At 41.1% G+C, this 12,846-nt stretch overlaps 1 protein-coding gene across 1 annotated transcript in view; it reads left to right on the top strand.

The window, feature by feature from the left end:
- Nucleotides 1–12,846, top strand: part of LOC147672011 (F-box/WD repeat-containing protein 5-like) — a 78,721-nt gene that overhangs the window by 8,475 nt on the left and 57,400 nt on the right. Inside the window, exons 3-4 of the mRNA XM_086948058.1 lie at nucleotides 5,103–5,319; nucleotides 10,825–10,982. Of these exons, the coding sequence (XP_086804184.1) occupies nucleotides 5,127–5,319; nucleotides 10,825–10,982 (351 nt within the window). The 5' untranslated portion in view covers nucleotides 5,103–5,126. The remainder of the gene's footprint in view (nucleotides 1–5,102; nucleotides 5,320–10,824; nucleotides 10,983–12,846) is intronic.

Here is a 12,846-nt window from a genome sequence, read left to right on the forward strand (position 1 = left end):
ATCATCCATTGCAGGCGGGCCGCCAAATTTATCTGTGCCCCTTCAATGCTGCCCCTAAAATTCTAATCTGGGGAGACGCAATTTAATACAGACAACTCCGCCACTTCGCAACAAGGGATTGACCGCAGGGACTGGTGTCTGGCCTGGCCCTGCACCCAAACCCCCACTGATGTCTCCACCTCTCCCATGTGAACTGTTCCAGTGGTACCAATATGGCCAACGTAAAAAAAAGCTCCCTCTGCGAATTAGAGGGCCCTGTTTTATAATTTAGAGCACCGCGAGTATCGAATAGGACCAACCGCCCATATATACTTAACTTTTAGCCCACCTCTATAAACATAACCCTGGGTTTACAACTGATTACAAAAAACACGCTTTCTGAGTAAAGTTATACATTTTTGCAAAATTTGGTGTAGTCTCATTCAGCCATTGTTTCTGTATCCAAGAGAAAAGTTTCTTATAGGAATTAATATGGGAAAGCCACGTTTTGGGACCCTCCTTTTTCTTGCTCCCACTTGATTGATCAGCACAAAAACTTTCTAGGAAGGAACTGAGATGGATGAATTTCTTTTCGTAAAGCTTTCTGCAGGTTTTTCAAATGACGCCAAAACAAAAACCACTCTATGTATGAAAACTCTCATCTAACCGATAACTACACAGTGAAGGCTGTCAGTGGATGATAAATATATACATAGAGAACTCATTAACATACTAAATCCTCTCCAAAACATCAACGCTGCTACTTATTACTCACAGGAATCGTGTGATCATATTTCCAACTTTTTTCAGGCCAAGTTGCCAAATATCAGGGAAAGTATAACAGACTGTTAAATGGATTCTTTCCCTCTCTCCCACCAGCAGCCCAATCCTTCCCTCCATGCTCAACCTCTGGAGTTATGTCAGCCTCCTTTTTGATTTCTTAACTTCATTTCATAACCTATTACTGAAAGTGGTGGGGGATACCTTAACTAAAATAAAATCCTCTTTTATGGTCACAGAAAAATACGGGTTTGGAGAATAGCCTCATTCCTGAAATATTTGTTTATAAACTATTCAGTCTTTGTTAACATCTCTCTGCAAAATGGTCAGGTCCTTGCTTACGTACAACATGCGATCACCACACAGCACCTTGACAGACCTCTCACCCCCAACTTCCCACCTCTGGAGTTGGGCTTCCAACCTCTACTTTCGAATGTCCTAGTCTCTGACTGGAAAAAAATGGGGGCTGCCTTAACTAAAATAAAGCCCTTTTATATGATCTGCTGAAAAATACCATGTTGGGGCAACCCTAGCAGAGCACTTCAGGTGATTGGGCCATGCCCCCGAATCCCTCCGCTGGCTTGTTCTCGAAAAGGCTACCCTGGGCCCTAGGGGTGGTGACATTGAACAAATACTGAACACCAGGGAGTCCAAATGGATGTCCCTTCTTGACTCGATAAAAACAGGCTCAAGAAATGGTCAGCAGCCATGCCCAACTGGCGACACTGTGCCTTTAGATTCACTATTTGCCAACACTACTGCGCATCCCTCAATGAAATGGACATTAGTCATGCCCAACTGGCAACACTGTGCCTTTAGATTCCCTATTTGCCAACACTACTGCATATCCCTCATCTATGCTATCTCTGTACAACTAATTGAATACTCTACCCCTTTTGGAATTTGTGGTATCCTGCTATGTTGGTACAGACTTTAACTGAATGTGATTCATTCCTTAAACAAACGCCTTACCCTCCTGCGGTGAGAGGTACATGCCTTCTATGTCTGCCATGTGCCCCTTAGGTCTTCACCCTCCTGTGCGAGAGGTGAGAGGTGCACTTATGGACATACGGGCTATTACATAACCTAGTAGCACTTAGCCACACAGCTGTGAGTTCCACTTTTCCATGTATTATGCCAAAACGGGACTTTTTACATTTTATATTTGTTCTGTAATTAGTTTCGCTAGGTTGGCTCCATTTTTACATTTGCTCTGTAATTAGTTAAGCTAATTTGGCCCTGTTTCAAACTTCACGGAAACACCAATCCGGCTATCGGTCTGCTTTAGTTGTCCACCTTCAAAATTTTATGGTGGCAAAGCCGTACATTGTACATTTTCTTGACCATCATGGGGTTGCTTTTAAACTTTCCAATCCCTTGTGGATACTATCACCATGGCAACGTCATCGACCCGATCATCATCGGGATCGACGTGCAACCACTTCCTCCTGCCGCGTGTCCCGTTGCTTTCACAAATCCAGCGTGGTGTGGTGTGGCGTGCACGAGATGAGCCGCCATCGGCCGGCTTCATCCACATCCCTACCTATCCACTCTTCATTCTTTGCGGACTTTGGATTCCTGAACGGGTCATGATTTCAGATGAGCTACTGATTTTAGGCACCCCATACACTACGCAGTGCGGTTTCACAACTGCGAGTAGTTTAAGTGTTGGTCCCTTTTCACATTTCAGACTCCGTGGTAAGCTGACCATCACCCGGCAGCGCCCCAATTTAATTCAAACAATAAGCGATGGCCTCTGAAGATCAGTGAGTATATACTGGTTTTCTTTTTGCCATTGACAGGGTCTTTGCGCATAATTATTTAATTTATACCAAGATCTTGACTCCGGTTTCACTTCTTTATTTAGAGACTCGATTTGGCCGTTTCTTCCCACTTTTTGGAGCACATGAGCCCACATACACCATGTAAAAATCTTCTGTGCAACTGAGAGTAACGGTAATTACTTTCGGCACATTTTTATCATTTATTGAGATCAGAGAAAACTATTGTGACTGTTGACTCTCTGTAATTTGTTCCCAGGCTCTTGGCCCCTCCCACATCCCCCTTGTCCTGAAGAAGACCCCCTGCTAAGGTCATACTGTCACCTAGAACGTATTTGCGGTCGAAACGTCGACAACCACCCTACCTGCCAATACCGACCTCAGTGCGAATATGTTCACAATGGTTGTTTTATGATGGCTTTGAAGAACCTGTATAAACATTTAACCACTTGGCTGCTAGGCGTTTTCCCCCCCTGTGCTGGAAAATGCCATTTTAGTGGCACCATGACGAGCTCAGCTCGTCATCAGCACACGACACCTGTGGGTGATGACGAGCTGAGCTCGTCATCAGCATCGAAGGGGTTAATGTTTTAAGTGTGGCTTTATGTTCAAGCTGACGCATTTGTATATATTTCAAGAATCTAGTCGTTTTGATTGTCACTCTCCCTGAATTCCCCATTAACCGTTGCACTCACCTTTGCACTGACCCTACCTCCCCGTCCTCTCCCATCCTGGGGCACTTCTTTTTGTCGTTTATTGGAAAAAGTAATTGATTTTCTAATGAATATGCTAAGATTCCTTGTTGTAATTCATTGTGATTAAATAACAGTGAATCCATGCACTTTGTTCTTTGTATCATCCTTGAATTTATTTTCTTTAATATTGTTCTTTCCGAAGGGATCTGTACTGGGACCCTTTCTTATCTAAAATAAAGCCCTTTTATATGATCTGCTGCAAAATACCAGGTTGGATACTACCCTTCAGAGATCTGTCAGTTCTAAGCAAAGAATTACGGGAAAGGGATTACAAAGAGCTACACAACATTCCAATAGTTGTTAATGGCTTGCCCACAACAATTGTGGTTTTGATCCACAGCATGGGGTGAAGAGTGCACTATTAGATAAAACTCTAATATCTACTGCTCAGTTGATGAATGCTGCTCAAAGGCCTGCATAGCAGGACAGCTTTTAACACAATTGGCCATCTGCTGCTTTACAAAGGCTTGAAAAAGTGAGAGTGGTAAATGGGGCTCCCTGGTGTGGTTCCTCTCTGTTTTGATGGCTCAAACCTCCATCATTAAATTGGGAATGTATCAGTCCCTTTCCACCATGTTAACCAAACTCTCACCATATCATGTTTGTTTGTATTTGCCCTTAATTGCTCCTGATTCAACCACCGGGACTTGCATACAAGTTCTACACAAATGACACCCGTTTTGAGATCTCCTTGCCAGCTGGACACACAGATTGATTTTCTTAGATATATAAATATCTTGATAAAAATTACTTGACTGTAGGTCAGCAAGGATAAAATAGAGTCCGTCCTTTTTTCCTCCTTCTTGGACAATTGAGTGACATAGAGTGTTTTTTTCTCTCTTGGATAATTGGGTAACACAAACACTACAGATAGGAGAACTTCAGTGTTCAATCAAAAGAAGGAGTCTCTTCGTAATGTTTTTGTCTTTGTAATTTGTATCTTAATGCTGAATGTGTGTGATGCAGGTTGAAGGTTTGTTTTGAGTGTTCGGCCACTATCACTTAAGGCTAAGTACAGTATGGACCGAGCTACTGTTGTCATTTCTGGTAGGGTATGGCTTAGGGCTAGGCCTGGGTGTAACCTCGGATGTTATCTGTAACCTGATGTGAGCTATTATAAATAAATTAACTCGTTGCACTACTACTACTGAGGGCATTGAGCAACTTAATAATTGTGCTACATAGAAACTCAGCAGAACGCCATCCTTTCTAATGTAAAGCTACATGGCTTATTAGATGACATATATAAAATACAGCATAAACAGATCAGCTGATACAGCCAGTAAATCTTAAACTGGCCACATATTGTGCTGACTCTGCACCCATATCTCAAAGGTAATTAAATTCATATTTACAAATAAAATGTTCCACATGTGCACACACACATTCAGCACATAATGTGTACACTGCATTCTCATTAAGCAAAATATGGAGATTTCAAATCTCTCTCCATACCTAGGCCATGCCACATATTTAGCAACAATTAGCTCAGAATATCTTGATCTGCTGGGCAATGGGCATGGGAGATATGTAAGTAATTGCTAAAGACCTCCAGCCACACCCTTTCAGCATCACCATTATACCCTACAACTTAATGAATAGCCTTTGCCCTTATTGTGAGAGACAAACTAAAACACAATACTGGAAACCAATACAAGCTGACTGCATTCTAGCCTCCAGTAGAAGCACGTAGACAGCTAACCTGGACTTCTGAAAGAGCTGCAAGACCATATAAGGGCAAGCTCTGTGCAATACCAATGCCAGTAACATAACATTGTCTGTCTTTCTTTTCCCATGTCCTATCTAGAGCCTCTGGTGACAGAATGACACAATGGACGCTAGGGGTTATCCCTGTCTCCCAGATACTATTCTCTACCAGATCTTTCTAAACTTAGATCATGAAGATGTGTTGGCAGCAGGCTTGGTGTGCCAACAGTGGTATGCTGTCTCAAGGGATGAGTTCTTGTGGAAAGAACACTTCTACCGATACTACCGGTTGGACCGAGATGTGCCACGACACCCAGGTTTGTTTTCTTTTAGTTTTCTGTATTATCATTTTTCTAGCTTGTGACACCTGGCTGTTCTATATGGTGTGGAAAAGACCTATTGGGGCTTTACATTTGAGCATTTTTAGAAGAGCAGTTAAATTATATAGTACAGTTATGGGAAGCATCATGGTGTAAAATCAGTATCTTAATGTACAAAGAAGCAGAAAAGAAGTGTACAGATTTGCATAGGGATGGTATTTATAGTAATACTAGCAGTTGTGATCATGGAAATAGCTTAGGTTTCAGATATTGCTTGTCTGGGTCTTGGAAAATTGATAGGTCGAAGTGGCATTGAAACAACAGACTCTTTAACTTTAAAAAAAACATGTTTTGTGAGATGATGTTGTACTTTTGAGTGATGTAATGAAGTTCAACTCCCTGGGTGCTCTTTCCGAGAAGGACTGATTGCCATTATACAGTGATCTTTTCAAGAAAGGTGTCGTAACTCCAATGGGATTGGCAAACTGAGATTACTGTTTTCTGAGAAAGATATTTATGGGTCTCCGGAGTGCAGTGACAGATAAATTATACTTTCTGGATGATACTCTTTACCTCTGTAGAAAAAACAACTTCCCAAGCTCAGATCTGTTGAGTTGTAGTCAGATGTTTCGAGTTTGTAGTCCGCTCAGCAGCTGCATATTGATCCTATTGGAGAGGTGCAAGATGCAGTTCTGCAGTCCCTTGGATAAGGAATTTACCTTAAACTAACAATAGAACAAAGAGTTTAATTATTTATTTGATAACCAGATATAAGGTAAATGGTATCATCATTCGAGTGGGTTTGAGTTGAAATTGTGTCCATGGGGCCAGTGAGCAAATGTGGGCTTGTAGGTTAAGATTCTTTTCAAAAGTATTTAGTTTATTCCGCAATGAAATAGCTGCAACTCAGCACTGAAAGCGTGATATGCAATGTTTGAAGATGGTGGTGCTTCAGCCATGCTTGAATATCATCAAGAACGCAAGCCAGGATTATTACACATTTTAGGGCAGACATCTTCCCATATAGTAGAGTGCTGTCAGCATAAAACGATGCAAGATGTTAATATGGGTTCTATTGGAAGCAAGAATTTTCACAGGTATGTTGGAGAGTAGGCGTGATAATCGAACCCGAGGAACCTCTTTTTCGTAGTTAGAGAGCGAGAGAGAGAGTTATACATTTTTGGATGATTTTTCAGGTATGACAAGCTTCAACTGAGAACTGAACTATTCAGATAACATTTCCCATTACACATTTTCTGGAATTTGGAGTAATTCACAGTGTAGAAGGTTGCTGATAGGTCAAAGTGGATGAGTTGGAGTCAACATAGTTTAGAATGTGAAGTGTGCCAAAGTATTTTTAAACTTGCTGTTTCTGTGCTGCATCCTTTTCAGAAGCCTGGTTGGTTCCTTTTGAGGATGTTGTTTTCCTCTATCACTAGTTTGAGCTTCACACCGCTCTCTAAGAGCTTCATTTTGACTTCGGTAGTCCATCGGACTGCCGAACCTGTGGTTGCAGTACGGCCACCGCTGCACTGGCAGTCCTACCGCCTCCTTCCGAGTTCGGTGGTCGGAACGCCATAGGACCGCTGCTACAGCCGGGGATCCATAATCCCATGGCAATGTTGCAGCAGTCAGATGCTGCAATATACTGGTGGTGCTGCGGCGGCACCGCCAAGCAAATTACGACTTTCCTCACTTCCCTCCTTTTCATGCCAGTGAGTCTGCCATGAAAAGGGCAGCGGTAAGGAAACTAAGGAGGGCCTTATAGAGCCCTCCTGTTGCCTCTGGGCCTGGAGTTGCATGAAGGGGGCCACATATTGTGCCCCCCCTGTATGTATGCACCCCCTGTTCCTCCACCGCATGGACTACACAACATGGTACATTCCATGCCGTGCAGGAACGTGCTATGGCGTCCCCACAGCAATTCCAGTCTAATGCTCCCATATGAGCCTTAGAAAGGCACCGCAATGGGATTGCCAAAGCATTGACCGCCCGAGATTAACTCGTAAACTGGCAGCGATCTGACTATGGGTTTGGTGGTTTTCCTGTGGGAAGCTGGTAGGCCCTAAGATTTTGACAAACAGAGGTGAATAAGAGACTTGTCAGAAATTGTTCAGATCTTCTGCAGCTGCCCCAGGTTCCTTTAGTAATGGGGAGACCTGGCCATTTTAGGCAGTTTGGGACTGTTTCTTTGGACGAAGAGATGTTAATTATTTATATCCAGTAGTATGTAACAGCAGAGCTGTTCTCTTAAAAAGCATAACAGGGATGGGTTTTGTGAAAGGGAACAGGGGAAGATTTGGCTGTGATGTTAGCAGTTTCAGAGGGGAGGCCTCTTTTGAGAGAAGACCATACAATTTAGATTTCTGGATTGTGTTGCCACTGACCTATGTTTTCAGTTGGCATGTGACGTAGAAGGTGAAAAACTCTTCTTTGGATAGCTTGGTGATCCCCAGCCCTGTGTGTGGGAAGAATGGGTTTGAATAGGTTATTTTGGGTATTCTTAGCATGTTCGATCTCCATTTTGTCATGAGTAGATGTAAAAATATATTTTGTTTGTATTTACGTTCATATTGTAAATGTGTCACTTTATTAAGAGAGAGATTTTAATGCCTAATTTCTCTGTTGCTGTGACTTTCTTTCCTTGATCAATTATTTTTTTGTGACCTTCAGACCATTTCACTAACCTTTTTGTCCACGGTGACTGGCACAGTGTCCGTGATGTGAGTTCCGAGGCCACTGACATTCTGCTCTTGATTTGTACCAATGTGGTAGAATTTTCCTAGGAAAAAGACCACCCCTGGAGATGTATGCACTGGGAGTGAGACTGGAACCACTGATGAAACGAAAATCCCTAACCAGCTCCCTCTAGAGACAATTAGTGCACACTGGCTTCTTCCACTGATTTTATAGAAGGAGACTATGTAAAATAGCACCAGAGGTGCCTTATGTAGGTAGAGCCATTTACCACCCACCAACTTTGCACCCAAGCCATTCCTTAGGTCTACCTTAAAGTATTCACTCTATTAGAAGCTAACCACCGGAAAAAGCAGGAACCATGGTTTTTAGGAGTGGATTAGCTGTCTTCTTGCTTGCTAGAAACATAGAATTTTGCCGGTGGAGAGGAATTGAGCCTCCTTTTCTGTTGCTACTGATAAGCGGTCTGATATGTGTTGGAAATTATGTATACTGTGTCAATAATAAATATGATTACTGCCTCCTCGAAGAGTAAGTATAATGCACGTGATGTGAAATTTCTGTTTTAAATAATATGTTTAGTGATGAGTGTGCTTATATATCACTGATCATGCGCTTGAGTTTGCAACTCCATTTTAAACAACTACTGTTTAAAGCTGATCTTTATGGTTGAGTCGTACAAATGTCTTAAGAAACCTTCTATGGACAAGTTTGTTATATGATTTTAGAACACTGTAAAGGAGTTGGAAATTGAATTAACGTAATTGTGCCAGTTGAGAGGCAAACAGTTCTTGACTCTGCCACACCCAACTCTTCCTATAGTTTAATGATATTGTTGCCCTTTCTTGTCTTATCAGACTGTTGCAAGGTAGTTGAAGTTTTCTAGTATATTTTTATGTTTACAATATGTGTTTCGTTATGCTCCATAAGTTGTATGCGGCAGGTCATTAGTTTAACAATTTACTACACCTTCTCTGGACTCGCTTGTTCTAGAAAGTGGACAATTGAGGTGTGGTGAAGGTGCACAGATTTTCTGTTTCTTGTCTATACAGGGCCTCCTGGAGGAGAGACTTACCTACACTCAGTGCTCAAGACTGAGTGCTGGGCGTGATCGTGAGATTTTACATTCTCATCAAAGACTTGTGGTCCTAGTTTTTTTTACATCGTCCCTTAGTTATTTCCAGAGTCATTTCATTAGCTTGTGCTTTGTAGTAGAATCACTCAACGTTGCTATAACGTGATTTGTGTAGTGTTGCATAGATGTATCACCTTACTCCTACTCACATTGGTGTGCTTCATCCAGTGCTTATTTAGGAAAAGAATAAGTGCTGGGGTCCAAAACTTTGTTCAGAAGCCTATGCTGGTGCTATCAGAGGTCTTGATGACCACTACCAAAGTATCGTAATCTTGATTCCACCTCATGCCTCTTTAATCCACAAGCTGGGCCCGTCCTGATCCTTTACTCTTGCAGGATCTTTTCCTTCTCTGCTTTCTCCCTTTGTCACTGTTTTCGTGTTTTTCTCTTCTTCCCCCCCTCCGCTTTATTCCTCGTTTCATATTATTTCACTCAATCTTCCCAGCGCCACTACGCTCTTCATGTTTTGTAGAATGTCTTTAATTGCAGTTTAATAACATAGGTTAGCCTTTCTAAAAATCCACTTGTACTTTAATACCAAAAATATTTTTGGTTTACTACTGCCGTTTGGTCACTACTTGTACAGTTTTGTTACATCATGGTGTCATTGTGTCAGACATTGCTTAGTTAATTTATAAAAAAAATCTACGTAGACATTGTTGTTCTGTCTTATTAATAATGGAGGATAATGTTACAAAATGGGACAATTGATTACTTCTCTCAAAAGTAGTTGTATGACTGGATAGTTACTGGTGACGACACTGCAAAATTCTTCACCACATTTTCATAGAAGAAAACAGAAGTGTACATCATGACCTGTGCCATCTAAAAACGCAACGCGAGGTGTGACTGTAATTCTTTTCATATCAATTAATACTGGTTGGGTTAAAACTCCTAACCTAGCAATTTTTGTTATTGTGGTCAGTTGTGCTGTTCATGTTTAATGATATTGTTGCCCTTTCTTGTCTTATCAGACTGTTGCAAGGTAGTTGAAGTTTTCTAGTATATTTTTATGTTTACATTTCTATTTACAAAAAAAATTTAATAATATGTGTTTCGTTATGCTCCATAAGTTGTATGCGGCAGGTCATTAGTTTAACAATTTACTACACCTTCTCTGGACTCGCTTGTTCTAGAAAGTGGACAATTGAGGTGTGGTGAAGGTGCACAGATTTTCTGTTTCTTGTCACATCCTATTTACCTCTTGACTAATATTGAACTGTATTTTTAGTTTAAGATTTGGAAATAGACGACCTACGACAGTATCTTTTCATTTATTGTAAAAGTACCCATGTTAGCCTTCAACTTGTCAAAGTTGAATCATAGCTTGTTTGGCAAAATAAATACTAATTCAGTCTACTTTTTCAACTGAAAACTGTTTAGGTGTACCAATATAGGATGCTATTATTTCTGTCTAAAATAAAAAAGACTGTACTATTTAAGTGAGGATTATTGAGAGGCATGTAGCGTGATAGTCCCTGGCTCATGTACTGGAATTAAACTACTGTTAAATATAGTGCCTGAGACATCAAATTGAATACTGAAATACAGTCCTTTCACTGTTACATACCACTCCATTTGAAATGTGTGCAATGCCCTCTCCCTTTGATGTTTTGATGTTTTAAGCGTGTTATGTAGATGTTTTACTGTATACACACTACTTTCTCTAGCTGCTGTGTCCTGGTACGAAGAGTTCCAACGGCTCTATGATACCATCCCATGCGTTAAAATCCAGACTCTGACGGAACACACCGATCAGGTGCTCCACCTCAGCTTTTCACACAATGGGCTGCTCTTTGCGTCCTGCTCAAAGGACTGTACTGTCAAGGTAAGGGTAGCCCTTTGAACCAACCATTGATTGGAGTGAAGTGAAAAAGGCCTCTCCATATCTGCAACAAATGTTAGTTTCTCTTAAATGCATGTGAAACCTAAATGTTAACAGCGAGTAGAAGATAATCATTGTTCGTTTTAACATACAACAATCATGAAAAGGTGTAGAATACTTGAAAAGCACCTTCTTTCAAGTAATGTTCAGCCAAGTATGGAGGAAGATGCATCTACCTTAGCTTACCCTTGAATTAATAAAAACCTAACCTTGTTTTGAAGCAGTGATTACAAACTGGGAATTGCGAACAAAGCCCCTTTCTGTTTCCGGATTTTACACCTCTTTTTTCAATGTCATTTCTCCTTCATGTAAACTAGAAGGCTTTGTCTGCAATTTCTTTGCAGTTTTAAAATTGCAATCTCATTGCATCTGCTTTTCTATTCATAACTTGAAACCCAAGATGATAGGTGAATTCATAGGAAAGCGAAAACATGGAAACCACTTTGGAGGAAACAAAATGTTAGAAACCAATTTTAAGGAACGGCAGTTTTAAGGAAATACAAACCAATCGAAAATTAAAGGTATCATTTTGCATTTTAAAAAGTAAGATCATTTTAAAGAAAATCCAAAATTACATTAAGCTTGGGTAGAATCTAGGACTACTGTGCGGTTTATGGGCTCCGGGTTAGATCATACTTTGGGTGATGAGGGGGTTCTTAAAGGTCAGGAATAACTTGTGTTAGGGCATAGAATGGGGTTTTTAGTGTTCAGAGATGGGTGGAGTTCAGTGGTGGTGAGGGCTTTTTAGGGTCCACAGATGAGTGGTGTTTAGGTGTGTGAGGTGTTAGGTTTCAGGGATGGGTGGAGTGTATGGGTGTCGAGGTTTTGGGGTTCATTGATGGGCAGGGTTTAGGGCTTGTGAGGATTTTGTAAAGTTCAATTATGGGTAGTGGCTGGGGTGGTAAATTTTTAGGGTTCAGGATAGGGTTGAGTTTAGATGTAGAAAGGGCTTTTTACGGTTCGGGATGAGTAGTGTAGGGTGATGAGTTCTTATGGGTCATGGATGGCTGGTGTTTAAGGACGGTGAGGGTTTTTTTTTAGAAATAAGGAAGCATGGAGTTTGGGTGTACTGAGGTGTTTTAAGGGGTATGGGATGGTTGGGGTGTAGGACATTTTAAATATAGGACAAAGAGATGGGTAAAGTGTGTGGCCCCACTAAGCCACCGCAGTTACATTTACAGACCTTTTGTACAAGAGCAAGTTGACCCATCAGCTGTTTTTTTGTGGGCCCTCCTTAATTGGTTATCTGTGGGACTTTGTCTCGCAAGACATATAAATTGCCTCCGCTGCACTAATTAAGATGATGTTGAATATTACTCAACAAACTGAAAAAGAAAACATGATTAACTAGGAAGGGGATAGGAATGCCTGTTCGTGGTCATTGTGAGAGGAACACTCATTTTACCAATGTCAAATTTAGAAGCAAAGAAAACATGACTAGTGCAAGAGCTTTATCAATAGCCAGAGGAATTCCACTCAGTTACCTGTTGTCCCTTAGTTCTTATGTGACCAGGCTAACTGACCTGTGCACTTGGGTAGTAATAACCATGGTTTGCCATCCATGGGACAGCCTGATAATGGCTACCTAAATCAATCCCAAAGTAATTACTTTCTTTGGGCTGAAATGGAAATCCTATTTCCCTTTCTGGCTTTAACTCCCTGGGTACTCTTTGAATTGTGTAAAGACTACTGCTGCAGAGGTTGGCATTTGGTGATACTGAATTAGTCTATTCTAGATGGGTAACAAAGAAAGAGGGCAGAAACGTCCTATCCATTACTCACATTGGTCCGATTTATGAATTAACAG

Source organism: Lissotriton vulgaris, unplaced genomic scaffold, assembly GCF_964263255.1.
Source record: "Lissotriton vulgaris unplaced genomic scaffold, aLisVul1.2 SCAFFOLD_1139, whole genome shotgun sequence".
Taxonomy (NCBI): domain Eukaryota; kingdom Metazoa; phylum Chordata; class Amphibia; order Caudata; family Salamandridae; genus Lissotriton; species Lissotriton vulgaris.